The following is a 14,936-nucleotide window of genomic DNA, read 5'->3' as shown; positions in this document are numbered from 1 at the left end:
GAATTTTTCCCTCACCACCAGATTGGCGTAGATGGAGCGGGGTTTTTTTCACCTTCCACACAGTGGGTTCAGGAAGGGCTTTGTTATTGTGAGTAGGGAAGGGAGTTAGGCTATGATGTCACAACTCATTATACAAGTGTGGGGCAGATGTCTACGCAGGTGCTTCACAGGGAAGGGATAGAGTGACCAGATGAATAGCTTGGTAAAGGACTCAAAAACAGAGATGACCTGTGCCTGCCCATTGGGGGGTGGGGGGGTGGCGCAGACGACAGAATGAGGGTAGCCAGCTTCAGCAGTGTTACTGAGCATGCTCAGTACAAGCCAAGCAGCAAATCTGGGGGTGCACATGACCTCAAATGCCCGCCCACATCACCACTGTTTAAAAAGGAGCAGAATGCGGGGGGGAGTTCCTATGACTGGTACAGCAGGGAGCCAACCCCCTTACTTATAGCCAACCTTAACCCTCATTCAAGAGGGGGATGGTAAGGTCCCAGCAAAGGGTTTGCTGCGGGACCAGGATGGAAAAAGAAAGGGTCTGGTGGAAGCCCATCAGGTAGATATTGAATGAACATGGAATTACCTGCGCTGTACATTTTTATCTGCTGAGTAGCCCCAGACATCTAATAATAAAGTTGCAACCTGATTAAAACCATATCAATTGTCTCTTGTCCTTCTTTCAGTATAGCCAGACAACAAGTTTTGACACAAAAGCCAAAACAAAACACTATAGTCTCACTCCATGTCTCAAAGACATATCATAACATCTAGTTATTTGTAAATATTCAATTACAGTATAACACTAGCATACTAACTCATATAATTAAAACAATATTTGACAAAATATCAAACAAAGGTTATTCTGTGATACAGAATCCTTTATCACAGTTGTTCACTTACTCATTAATTTGCATAATTCAATAATGTGCATTTCATCCTCAGTCACTAGGACAAAAAACAAGTTCTAATAAGAGACCAGCACTGGCTTTTACCTATCAAAAGATATGTAAGAAATTTTCTTAAATAGAATATTCTTTATTATTAACAAACATTCCTATGAATGACACTGCACCACAGCAATGTCCTTGTCCATTCTACAGCCATACAGTTTACTAAAGAATTCACTGTTGCTGCAAAATTATACTCTAGAACAGAAGATTTAATTTTTTTTAAATTAACTTTATAGCACTAATGGCTGTAAAAAAGCATTCCAATATGAACTGACTATAAACTGATGGAAATAAACAATTGTTCTCAGCGTCCACCGAAGGTAGGACAAGAAGTAATGGGATTAATCTGCAGCAAGGGAGATTTAGGTTAGATATTCAAAAACATTTTCTAACTGTAGTTATGCTCTGGAATAGGCTTCCAAGGGAGGTTGTGGAATCCCCATCACTGGAGGCTTTTAAGAACATTCTGGAGAAACATCTGTAAGGCATGGTCTAGGTCTATTTGGTCCTGCCTCAGCATGGGGGGCTGGACTTGATGACCTCTTGAGGTCCCTTTCAGCCCTACATTTCTACAGCTCTATGATGCAGTGTTGTCTTCTCAGGTCGGTAGATTGCCTGAAACAATGGCTGAAAGGTGTAAGCTTCTCCATTCATCTCAACAGGATATTAACTTTAAAAACTTAATGACAATTTAAATGTCAACACGGATAACTACTTAATTGCTGATCATTTTAGCAGTAATACCCAGCAAACATCTTTATCCCAGACTGTCTCCCACAACTTCTCAGAAGCCAACAAGCCCCAATCATCTCAAGCTACCACAACCTCCAGCTTCCCTGTGGACAATTTCTATAATGCAGTTGGTGTGTTTTCAATATAAATTTGTGAGGCACAATTAAAATTAAGAATTTAGGGGTAGTACAGAATAAACTGAATTAATCAAGGTAAGTTAAAAAAAGAATATTTTATCAATTTATTATTCATTTTCTTATTTAATTCAATAAAAGCTTCCATTTTAAAATTTATCTGACATGGCCACAGATTGATAGCCCAGTGCACAAAGTCTTCAGGACATTGCCACAGAATTTAGGTTTAATTTGATATATTGTTCCCATGTCCTTGATCTCAATGAGTCAAATTATTATTTTGTTATTTCAATTTCAGGAATGCTGGGGGGGTACCAAACATGGACCAGTGTACCACTGTGCTAGACACTGTACAAACTCCTCATAAAAAGAAAGTCTCTTCCCCAAAGTGCTCATAAGAATCTCATCAAATTCTATTTGTCCTCTACAGTGAGCTTTAATGATGTTGATTAGAGCAGATAACTGAAAGTGACTCAAAGTAGACTGAAGCAGTCAACTTCCACCTCTTTGAAAAATATTTTCTTCACAGTCTTGGAAACTCTTTCTATTTCTGAACTTTTATCTTCTACAGTTCACCATGGGCTAGTAACTTGAATACTATACTAACAACAAAGGGTATTATATTTAAGGTAAAAGATCAAACAATACTTTAAATGTTTTATTGAAGCCAGGAAACTCTCTCTAATTAATTACTTACCTGAAATTCATCAAAACACAAGAGACAGGCCCCCTCACTTATTTCCTCAGCTATAGGGGCTATTGGATCATATGACTTGGCCATTAGTCCTGGCTTCCTTTTAGGCAAGCTCTGTTTAAGACGATGTATTCCTGTAGTGAATAAAACAGAAAAATAAACAGTGCTGCATTTAACTCTGTGGAACATATAAAGCAATAATACACACATTTGTAGTTTAGATACAGAAATACAAAAATCACATGCATTATGATTTTAAAAGGCACACTAGGTAATTTTTCAACCTTTTAAAGCAAATTGCTAAAGCCTCACAGAGTCAGGAATCTGTGTTTTCTTGTTTACAAATAAAGTAAAGTATTGTACTGTAGCCCCACAGATGCCTGCTTTTACATACTTTTTTTAAATGGTGCATCTATCCTACCATTGTTTCAAAAAACTTTGATATTGTAATTGGTACTCTATCATTTTGTCTTGCTTCAAATTTATGACCTTGATTCAGTTGCATTTCTTTGAAATTATACCCACTCTCTCCTAGTCTATGCTCTAATAATCAGAACCCTTAAAGCATTTAGAAGTCAGTTGCAAAACACTGCACATTCCATTTCCCTAAAATATGTTTACAACCTGTAGTCAAACTCTGAAATAGCAGGGAAAAAATCAACTCAGAGAAACCAATCCCTATGGTTTTAAAAAAAGGAAAACTGACTAAGATGCAAAGATTGTACAAAACAAGTATTACAGTAAAAAATGTAGGATAAGGTGTTAGAGATTGTACTCTATGTATGTATTTAAGATAAAGTGAACATTAGGAAAAGAAAGGCCCTGTGATGGGAGATTAGCTTTATTACTAGTAGACATAGACATAAAGGAACACACAGATAACAAGAGATATTGTCACTCTGGCCCACCTACAAGGGGTGCAAGTGGGACAATTGCCCAAGGGCCCGGGCCCTTTTAAATCACGTGGGCGGGCTGCACAACTCCTAGGCACACACGACTGCTCCAGGCCCTGCGCTTTGCACGACTGGCCAGTTCGTCAGTCCTGGAAGTGATGGGCGGTCCCAGAAGTGACAGATTCGTCACTTCTGCCCCAGGCCCAGCCCTGGGGCCCATAATTGCTGTCAGTGGGCCTGTTGTCACTGCAGAATGTATCTATTAGATTTCCAGAATATGGATCACCACCAAGTGCAAAATTGGTCATGTATCACAGAAAGCAATTGCTGTCTTGGAGTAGGTGAAGCATAGGGTCCCAAAGAAGGCAGATCTTAATATTTTATAAATGAAGAGGTTAAGTTTTAAGAAACAGTTTAGGGAAAGAGACGACTAAATAAACTGGGTTAAAAAAAAAATTACTAACCGTTTGTAATTGTTGTTCTTCGAGATGCGTTGCTCATGTCCATTCCATTGTAGGTGTGTGTGCTTGCCATATGCACTGGTGCCTGAAGTTTTTTCCTCAGTGGTATCCATAGGGGACTGGCTCTGGTGCCCTCTGGAGTAGCACACATATGCGCTGGTAAAAGGGGCTCTGCTGGCCCTCTCCCTCCCTCAGTTCCTTCTTGCCAGAACTCCGACAGAGGGGAAGGAGGGTGGGTCATGGAATGGACATGACCAACACAACTTGAAGAACAACAGTTACAAAAGGTTAGTAACCATTTTTTCTTCGAGTGCTTGCTCATGTCCATTCCATTGTAGGTGACTCCCAAGCAATACCTCTGGAGGTAGGCAGGAGTTCATAGATGTGTCGATTGCAACACAGCTCTGCCAAATCTATCGTCATCTCTGGCCTGCTGGGTAATGGCATAATGCGTGGTGAACGTTTGCACTGAAGATCACGTCGCAGCCCTGTAGATGTCCTGGATAGGGACATGTGCCAGGAAGGCAGCCGGTGCCTGAGCCCTAGTAGAGTAAGCCTTCACTATCGGTGGAGGCACAGCCTGCACCAACTTGTAACAAGTGAGGATGCAGTTTGAAATCCTCTGAGAGGACACCGGAAGGCCCTTCATCCTGTCAGCTATCGCAATAAAGAGCTGAGCCGATCTGCGGAAGGGCTTGGTGTGCTCCAAGAAGAAAGCTAGGGCACACCTGACATCTAGAGTGTGCAGGTGTCTCTCCTAGTTGGTTGCGTGCATCTTTGGATAGAACACTGGGAGGAAGATATCCTGGTTGACATGGAAGTGCGACACCATCTTCAGCAGGAAGGCTGGATGGGGCTGCAGCTGAACCTTGTCCTTGTAGAACACCATATACGGGGCCTCCGAAGTGAGGGCGTTAATCTCGGAGACTCACCTCACCGAAGTAATGGCTACAAGGAATGCGACCTTCCATGACAGGTGCGAGAGACAGCAAGAGGCTAGAGGCTCAAAAGGAGGACTGGTAAGCCTGGAAAGGACTAGATTGAAATCCCATTGTGAAACCAGATCCCAGAACGGAGGAAACAGCCTCTAGAGGCCCTTGAGGAACCTGACAGTCATCTTATGTGAGAATACTGATTGTCCCTGGACGTGCAGATGAAAGGCTGATATGGCCGCCAAGTGCACCTTGATTGATGAAAAGGCAAGGCCTTGGCACGTTAAATGTAGGAGGTAGTCCAGGATGGATTGTAAAGAGGCAGTAACAGGGCAGATATTCCACTCTGAAGCCCAGCAGGAGAAGCGCTTCCACTTTGAAAGGTAAGTAGCTCTAGTAGAGGACTTTCTGCTTTCCAGAAGAACCTGCTGGACCTGACTGGAGCAGGCCAGCTCCTCGGGGCTCAGTCATGCAACATCCACTCTGTGAGGTGGAGAGAGGCGAAGTTCAGGTGCAGCAGTGATCCTGAGAAAGTGGGTACGGACATACGGGAAGAGTCCACGGTGCTGCCGCTGCCAAGTCCATGAGACTGCCAAGCCAATGCTGGTAACGCCAGGCCAGGGCAATCATAATGACTCGCGCCTTGTCCCTCTTGATCTTGGAAAGGACCCTGCTGATCAGTGGGATTGGCGGAAAGGCATACATGAGACCTCTAACCACGACAGACGGAAGGCATCTGACAGTGAGCCGCTGTCGAGGCCTTGTAATAAGCAGAATTGATGCCATTTTCTGTTCTCCCTGGTGGCAAACAGGTCCATTTGGGGAGCTCCCCACCTTTGGAAGAGCATCTGGCAACCTCTGAGTAGAGGGACCACTTGTGGTGAGAGAAGGACCTGCTGAGGCGATCTGCCAGCATGTTCCGTATGCCAGGGAGGTGCGAGGCTTCCAGGTGGATAGCATGCTGGATGCAGAAGTGGCTCAGAGCTTCTTGACACAGGACAGATGATGTGATGAAAGATTTTGCCTCTGTTGCCTAAAAAGCCTTATATCACTTTAAATTGAAGGTTTACAGAAAAACCTCAGAAGAGGTTTAAATTTCGGAAAAATTATAACTTGTTTAATTGGATATAAAAAGGGTGGTGATAGTGTCAGGACCCTTTGGGATGCTTAGAGTAGTGATTAGTTTTAAGAATAAGGTTTTAATTAAATAGAAATTAATAGTAGTTTACATTAAGAAAATCCAGAAATGGTGGCTATAGGATGATGTACTGTGGTGAAAGACTCCACGGGAACACATAGAGGCCCATAAAACTGATGAGGGATGATGCAATCAGGAGACAGTATTATATCAGCCTCCTATGGGGAATGACTCAGCAAAACCCCATTGAAAGGAGCTACCTATCAAGGGTGGAGCTAAGAAAAGTTGGAAGCTGATTGGCTGAGCTTGGGAGAACAAATAGTGTACAAGACCGACAGCCGACAGACTAAACCCTATAAGTGGGTCTGGGGTCCTGGAAGAGAGAAGACACCTGCAAGGAAGAAGATGCTTGCACAGAAGAAGCCACCTGAGAAACAATATCAATGGCAGCAGAAGAAACTAGGCAGCTTTGGGTGGAGGCTTGTTAGGCTTTGGGGTTCCACCTAAGAAGCAGCAGCAACCACAGAATTCTAAGGTCGCCAGGGCAATGGCTTTCTTAGCAGCAGCAAGCAGACAGCGGAAGCAGACAGCGCTTATTGACGGAGCAGAAAGACCAATAGATGAATCAGAGGGAATCTGATTGGAAGAATGTAAGTTATCAAGGAGCGTATGGATTTTGCCTCCCAATAAAGCTGGATGTCTGTGGTCTGAGAGAGATCTTCCCCTACCCATTCAATAACTGCCTGATCAGCACTTATTGGATGTTAGTGTAAATAGTTAAGTATTAAATATATGTTTAATTGATACATATTATATGCTTAATTGTTATATTGTTATAAGATACAGAGTATTAAGTGAATGATTATATTGCTCTATTATCTGTTATAGTGATATTGAAAGTGTTATTGTAGTGTTGCGTCTTTATTTGCCGCGCCGTTTCACTCCTGCAACTGTAACCTTTATTGTATTTGTTCCTACCATACTTTATATCCATCTCTAATCTTTTACTGTAATCACTCATTCTAAATAAATATTATTTTGTTTTCAAAGATTTACTGCTTACCTGTCTATTCTTGATCGGAGGGCTGTATCTGTGTCCTTTCAAGGGAAAGCAAGCTAGCTGCAGCTTTCCCTGGCAATTCCTTTAGGGCAGGCCACAACCTTGGTTACCGATTTAAATAGTTAATAAGAAAAGGTTTTAAATTAAAAGCATTATTTTAGAGCACATCATTGGTTTAATATAATTGAATTCAAATCTTCCGGTAACCAAGACCGGTCTCCCCCTTGTCTGTTGATGTAGAACATGGAGGCAGTGTTGTCTGTCAGTACCTGCACCACTCAACCAGATAGACGGGGAAGGAACACCTCGCATGCCAGGCAAATGGCCCTGAGCTCTCCGACGTTTACGTGAAGTGACAGCTCCTCCCACGACCATAGTCCTTGAGTTTTGAGGGAACCGAAGTATGCTCCCCAGCTGAGGTCAGATGCATCTGACACCAGGCACACTGTGGGTCGTGGAGCCACAAACAGAACCCCTTTCATCACCGAATTTGGATTGCACCACCATTAGAGAGAGGTGAGTACCTGAGGTGGTATCGTGAGGAGCCTGTCCAAGCGGTGTCTGGCTGAGGAATAGACTGACAACAGTCATATTTGAAGGGGCCTCAGTCGCAATCTTGTGTGCCGAACTAGGAGTCTGAGACAGACCCAAGATCCCTTCTGACCTAAATATCTATGAATCTATTTGGTGAGCGGGTGTGCAGTGACTTGGGCAATCAGATCTGACATTGCTCTGAACCTGGCTTGTGGGAAGAATGCTCTGGCTTGGGTAGAGTCGACGACTGCTCCGATGAACTCTATCCTCTGAACAGGGACCAATGTTGATTTTTGTTCATTTATCAACAGGCCCAGGGCGTGACAAGTGGCTCATCGCACCTCCATACTGTGCTGCACCTGCCCTTTGGAGCAGCCCTTGATGAGCCAGTCATCCAGATAGGGATAGATTTGGACCCCCCCACCCCCACCCCACACCTGAGGTAAGCTGCGACTACTGCCATGCACTTTGTAAACACTCTTGATGCCGTCGCTATGCCGAACAGGAGCGCTGTGAACTGGTAATGTGCCTGACTGACAACAAACCATAGAAATCTCTTGTGTCCGGGAAATATTGAGATGTGAAAGTAAACGTCTTTTAGGTCAAGGGCAGTATACCAGTCTCAGGATCCAGTGAGGGGATGATGGAGGCCAGGGAGACCATGAGGAATTTCAGCTTCTTGAGATATTTCTTGAGGTCTCAAGTCCAGGATGGAGCATAGGCCCCCTTTGACCTTCAGAATGAGAAAATATCAGGAGTAAAAATATTTCCCTCTTCGTTCTGCGGGAACTTCCTCCACAGCCCCCAGCCGCAGAAGGGCTTGCACCTCCTGGGCGAGCAGTTGCTTGTGAGAAGGGTCCCTGAAAAGAGACAGGGAAGGGAGGGTGGGAAAGAACAAAATTGGAGGGTATACCCCGATGCCACTGTATTGAGGACCCAGCAGTCCGTAGTTATGGCGGTCCAAGCGGGGAGTAAAGGTAATGAACAGTGGGAAAATAAAGGGTGAGACAGATCCTGGTTGCAGGCTGGGAGTTTGCCCTCGAGTGTCCCCTCAAAATGATTGCCTGGTTTTGGGATGGGCATGGCTCAAGCCTGAATGAGCCCCTGCTGCAGGCTGTTGGCCTTGGTGACACCTATATCTGATGTCTCTCTCCTTTCTGATCCAGAGCTTGAATCCTTTGCAGATATGGCTCTTTTCACGAATGTGGGACTCACCCAGACACTTCAGACAACTAAGATGTGGATTGCTGATTGGCATCGACTTCTTACAGCAGGGCTTGAAGCCTGGGGAGCCGGGCATTCCCTGTTCCTGGGCAAAGTCCCTCGGGGGACTATGCATAACTAAGTACACTAACACTATTAGGAACTGATGACTATCTACAACTATTTACACAATAAAAGTTCAAAGAGAAAGAGAAACCACTTGCCAGAGCAGGGGTGGGCAAACTTTTTGGCCCGAGGGCCGCATCTGGGTATGGAAATTGTATGGCAGGCCATGAATGCTCATGAAGTTGGGGTTGGGGTTGGGAGGAGGTGAGGGCTCCGGTTGGAGGTGCAGGCTCTGGGTTGGGGCTGGGGATGAGGGATTTGGGGTGTAGGAGGGTGCTCCGGGCTAGGAAGGAGGGGTTTGGTGGGCGGGAGGGGGATCAGGGCTGGGGCAGGGCTCTGGCTGGGGGTGTGGGCGCTGGGCTGGGGCCAGAAATGAGGGGTTCAGGGTGCAGGAGGGGACTCCGGGCTGGGGGTGCAGGCTCTGGGATGAGTCTAGGGATGAGGGGTTTGAGGTGCAGGAGGGTGCTCCAGGCTGGGATCAAGGGGTTTGGATGGAGGGAGGGGGCAGGGGTGTGGTGGGGGGAACTCAGGGGTGCAGGCTCCGGGCGGCACTTACCTCAAGCAGCTCCCAGAAGCAGCAGCAGCAGCAGCAGCATGTCCCCCCTCCGGGTCCTACACAAAGGCGCGGCCAGGTGACTCAGCACACTGCCCCATCCACAGGCACCGCCCCTGCAGCTCCCAGCCATTGAGAGCTGCAGGGGCGGTGCTTTGGGTGGGGGCAGCATGTGGAGCCCCCTGGCTGCCCCTAAACATAGGAGCCGGAGAAAGGACATGCTGCTGCTTCCGGGAGCCACACAGAGCTATGGCAGGCATGCATGGAGTGGCCACCGACCCCGCTCCCGAGTTGGAGTGTGGGAGCGGGACAAGCGGGAGCTCGAGAGCCACATTAAATCGGCTGAAGGGCCAGATGTGGCCCATGGGCCGGAGTCTGCCCATCCCTGTGCTATAGCAAGGGGAGCGTTCCAGCACTGTCACTGGCAATAAGAAGGAACTGAGGGAGGAAGGGGGCCGGCAGCGCCCCTTATACCGACGCATACGCGTGCCACTCCAGAGAGCACCAGAGCTGGTCCCCTACAGATACCACTGAGGAAAAAACTTCCAGCACCAGTGCAGGTGGCGAGCACACACACCTACAATGGAATGGACATGAGCACTCACTCGAAGAAGAACAATTAGATACGTTAATGGCAGATAGGTCCATCAGTGACTATTAGCCAAGATGGTCAGGGACACAACCCCATGCTTTGGGTGTCCCTAAACCTCCAAGTGCAGAAGCTGGGCCTGGATGACAGGGATGGGTCATTCTAAATTGCTCTTTCTGTTCATTCCCTCTGAAGCATCTGGTACCGGCCACTGTCAGAGACAGGATGCTGGGCTATGTGGACAATTTGTCTGACCCAGTATATCCGTTCTTATGTTCTTATTATGTTAAATACCCAATCTGATCTTTGCAACATAAAAGGTACATTGGCTAGAAAAATGTCCACTCAGAGGGTGGGAAAGGAAAGAGGAAAAATGAGGGTGGCAATGAATGAAATAACATGATTCTTTAGTAAGGCATACACAGATCTTGACAGATTTTTTTTTTATTAGATCATCTAGTCCACCTTCCTGAAATTTTGCAAAATCGCTTTAGTTATTCTTATGCTGTTCCTAGCAGACATATAGCTAGTATAGCCCTAAATAACTCAAGTAATGGCAATTCCATAAGCCTTTGCAGAAGCTTTTTTCACTGCTACCTGTTCTTAGAGCTCAAGTTCTCACTGAGAATAACTGATTCCTGTCCTCTCCTAACATTCCTTTTCATATGTGTAAAGTTATGTTTCCTGGACATGGAAGATATCCCAACCCCTAACCCTTCCTCATCTTATTTTCCAAACTTAACTTTGTTTGTTTTCTTTCTGAAATCGTTGTACCCTCAACTGAACACAGATGCCAAATAAGTATCAAATAATTTAACTGTAGCTTTTACATAAACTATATCTTTGGGACACCATCACATTATTTACCTCAGTCAATGTAAAATTCATTATTAGCATATAACTTCTTCCGAATGGAGTGTAAGTTAATTGATAAATTATGGGTGTTTAGTTAAGGGGTAAATTAATCCTGAATATACATCTGATTTCACATACATCTCACACTACATTATCTTTTGAGTGGATATTCCTATTAATATTGGATATTGTAGCTATTAATAGCTATACTGGAATAACAGAAGATTCTAACAATGCTTTAATAAATGTATTTTTGATTACTTATGTAAAAGAAAGTGAAATTGGCTCATATGCTAAGAAGAATAAACCAGGGTTGCTTTATAGATCAGAGGTTCTCAAGCTGTGGTCCATGGACCACCAGTGGTCTGCGAGCTCCATTCAGGTGCTCTGTGGATAGTTCCCTCTAAGGTGTGCGCCTGGGTGGCTGCACACAAGAGAACGAAGAGCCACCCGTCTAGTTAGTGGAGCCGCGCAGGCGTGGCTCCACTAATTAGATGCTTGGACCCTGGAGAAGACACACATGTAAGGTGAGGTGGTGGCCTTGGAGGGAATAAGGGGTAGGTAGGAGGGGGCAGTGGGGTGAAAAGAGGGGGTGGGGGGAATTTGGGATGTGCAGGGCTGCGGCAGCCAGAGAAAGAAGCGACTTTCCGCAGCTCCAGGGCTGCGGCTGCTGGGGAGAGATGGCCCTTCTTCCCAGCCTCAGCTCAGGGGCTGCCGTGTTGGGGGAGAGAGGGAGAGACCCCACCTCCTTTTCAGCCCCAGCTCGGGGGCTGCCGTGTTGGGGGAGAGAGAGCACATCCATTGCATTAGAAAGGTAAGACTACTGATATTAAAATATGAGTTGTGTGCTTTTAGACCCTCAGCAATTTTCAAGTGGTCCACAAAAAAAAAAACGTTTGAGAACCACTGTTATAGATTATACACTCAATGAGACTCATGTAAATGTCAGAGTATTTGCACTTACTTTTGTGTACATCTAGCATGAAACCATGAAAATGGACTCTCTTTTTCTTCTCTACTTCTATATGAGAATAAAACATGTCCATCACCATTGTCTTTCCTGTGCCTTCAAATAAAAAACAAATAGACCCAACAGGTAGTTAATTTAAAAACAGTATGTACTGATTACAGTAATGATTGTTCATTAGCTTTGAACTAATGAAACTACACTCTTCAGCTGAACAGTAAAAAGCTTGCTTGTTTGGGAAGAGAGATTATATTTTATGTTAAAAGAGCTAGGAGGAAAGTTGTATTTCACTTTATCAAGGACAAATTCTGAAAAAATAAAGTATGACATTTTGAGCGAACAAGTGGCCCTATTGTCTCCATCTGAAATATTCCAAATATTTTCTTATTCTGAGTCAAGGCATTTTCATGGTACATTGACATGACTGAATAAAATCTTCATTTCTCTGCCTCCTTCTTCTTACTTTACACATGTTGTTAAATATTGGGTATTTAGGAAATAACATGTCACAAACAGAAATACATTAATACAGCAACTGGATTTATACTTAATACCATTCCATATTCTAAAAGAAACAAGTATGAAAAGTTAATTAAAATAGTAACTTGTTATACAAAATAAAATAAAAAACCTTTGACATTAAAGGCTACATTAGAACTTGAGTAAGTCCTCTGTAGAAGGGCATGCCTGTCCTGTAGCATCCCCTGCTGGTCAAGTGTGGCCCTGCCTCAGTTTCCCCTACTCTCAGCATCCCTTAAGAATTCCACACAGTCCAAAAGTTATAAGACAAAATACCTATCCTGGGGTTCTACTTTATTAAGTTAAAATAAACTTGAAATAAAGTCTCTTTTTCCCCAGACTCCAAGTAAAGGCTCCCTGGGCTTTTTTCTCTTCCCTCAGGTTCAGAGGGTGGCAAAGCCATCCTTTCTTGGGGTTATGTTTCTGGGCTCTCAACAGCTACCCCAACAGCTTTTTTTCAGGAACCCTTCTAGCACCTTTTCCTTGCCTTTCCGGGCTGAGAGAGATCCATGGGTAGCAGTCCTTCCCTTGCTGCTACCTTCCCCTTTGTAAGGCCCAGATTCCTTCCCTTAAACCCAGCTAGGCAGCAGGCAATCAATCAGTCACAGGTGCACTAGATCCTGCTCCCTCTTAAATGGAAACTCTGTGAAACCCTCATTTAGCCAAAACTTCCAATGAAATCTTTACTGAAACTTACCTACATCTCCATAGATGTAAAGACCTTTCGGAGGTTTGCTTTTTGCAAAGAGCTGCAAAAAAGAGAAGGATCACTTTATATAAACACGGTGTGTAATTAATGTGAGCCTATTGTTGAGGGAATGAAATCAGGTGGCTGGATTTAATTAACTAAGTAGGGCTACCATAAAAATTATTATAAATAAAACAGTTACTAACCTTTCTATAACTGTTGTTCAAGATGTGTTGCACACATCCATTCCACTGTAGGTGTTTGCGCGCTCCAATGCATAATTGTTGGAGAGTTTTTACCTTTAGTAATGCCCTCAATTTCCCTTCTCTCCTGACCAATGTAATAGCTACTAAAAATGCTATCTTCATTGAAAGGTGCAACAGAGCGCAGGTCTGTGGAGGTTCAAAGGGGGGGAATCCATCAGTTTTGTTATGACTAGATTCAGGCTCCATGGTGGAAGAGAGCTCTGTATGTGTGGAAACGGTCTGCCCAAACCCTTTAAAAATCTTATTGCTATCAGGTTGGAAAAAAGGGAGTGATTATCCACAGGAAGGGGAAATGCCAATATAGCTGCTAGGTATACCCTGGTCGAGCTAATTGCCAATCCTTGATGATTCAAACACAAAAAAGATATTCTTGCTTCTATTCAGAATGTGTTGGACTAGGGGAGACCCCTTTTAGCCTCGACCAGGTGAAAAACTTATTTTATTTCTCAAGGTAAATTGACCTCATTGATGGTTTTCTACTAGTCAGCACTACCTCCTGCACCTTTCCAGAGCTGGACTCATTTGCCAATGTTAACCCTAAGGTCTCCAGGGCCTGAAAGTTGGAATGGAGGCGGCGTCCGTGATTCTCCGAAAATAGGTCTGCATGAAGTGTGAGTAACAGTGGGGGACTGACTGAGAGGTCCAAGAGCTGTGAAAACCAGTACTGACGGGGCCACGCTGGGGCAATCAGTATAAGACAGGCCTTGTCCTGCTTGCCTGGCAGACAACTCTGGGCAAAAGAGGGATTGGCAGAAAAGTGTACTGCAGACCTTCTGACCACAGCAGTAGAAAAGCATCGGTCAACAAACCTGGGTTGTGTCCTGGCCCCCAGAGCTAAAAAAATGACCTTGCTATGTCTGGGTAAAGGGACCACTCATGGTGATCAACGTTGCTCAGTCGATCTGCCATTATATTCTGAGTCCCTGGGACATGGGCTACTTTCAGAAGTATAGTTACTGATACACAAGTCCCAGAGCCAGATTGCTTCCTGATAGAATAGTGAGGATCGGGCTCCTTCCTGCTTGTTTACATAAAACATGGTAGTCATATTGTCAGTCAGCAACAATATGCCGCTTCCTAGTTGGATGTGAGAAAGGAACGCCATGCAAGCTAAACGGCTAGCCAGCAATTCCCTGATGTTTATGTGTAGACTGAGATCCTGTGGAGACCAGAGACACTGCGTTGGAGGGGGTCCGGGACGAGCCCCGCAGCCCAGGGCCAAGACATCCATGACGAACGTAAGAGATTGTTGAAGTGGGGTGAAAGTAGCTCACTTGCAGACATTGGTTGGTTCTATTCACCAATCTAGAAAGGACAACATGTGACTTGGTACATGCACTAACCTATCTATGAGATGCCTTCTTGAAGGGTATACACCTTGGCCACCCAGCCCTGAAGGAGTTTGAGATGCAGTCTGGCATACTAAACCACATAAATGCATGCTGCCATATGCTCCAGCAGCCTTAGGTAGTTTCTCACCATGGGGAGAGCGTAAGCCTTTTAGTGCAGAATGAGGCTTTGCATTGTGTGAAACCTCGCCTGTGGTAGTAAGGCCCTGGCTGTAGTTGAGTCCAGGATCACTCCAATAAATTCTATTTTCCGTGCTGACAACAGGACTGACCTGTTTGTGTTGATCAGCAGACCT

At 44.8% G+C, this 14,936-nt stretch overlaps 1 protein-coding gene across 2 annotated transcripts in view; it reads right to left on the bottom strand.

Moving 5' to 3' along the window:
• Positions 1-14,936, bottom strand: part of AFG1L (AFG1 like ATPase) — a 142,028-nt gene that overhangs the window by 82,347 nt on the left and 44,745 nt on the right. For both annotated transcript variants that reach the window (XR_005224661.2, XM_037894589.2), the window contains exons 3-5: positions 13,035-13,086; positions 11,816-11,917; positions 2,511-2,641 (exon numbers count right to left, since the gene is read on the bottom strand). Coding sequence is in view for 1 of the 2 variants with exons in the window: in XM_037894589.2 (XP_037750517.1) it covers positions 2,511-2,641; positions 11,816-11,917; positions 13,035-13,086 (285 nt within the window). In the remaining variant the exon portion in view is untranslated. The remainder of the gene's footprint in view (positions 1-2,510; positions 2,642-11,815; positions 11,918-13,034; positions 13,087-14,936) is intronic.

This window comes from Chelonia mydas, chromosome 3 (genome assembly GCF_015237465.2).
Source record: "Chelonia mydas isolate rCheMyd1 chromosome 3, rCheMyd1.pri.v2, whole genome shotgun sequence".
Taxonomy (NCBI): domain Eukaryota; kingdom Metazoa; phylum Chordata; order Testudines; family Cheloniidae; genus Chelonia; species Chelonia mydas.
The sequence above is the reverse complement of the archived record's forward strand: the minus strand, read 5'-3'. Positions and strand labels throughout refer to the sequence as shown.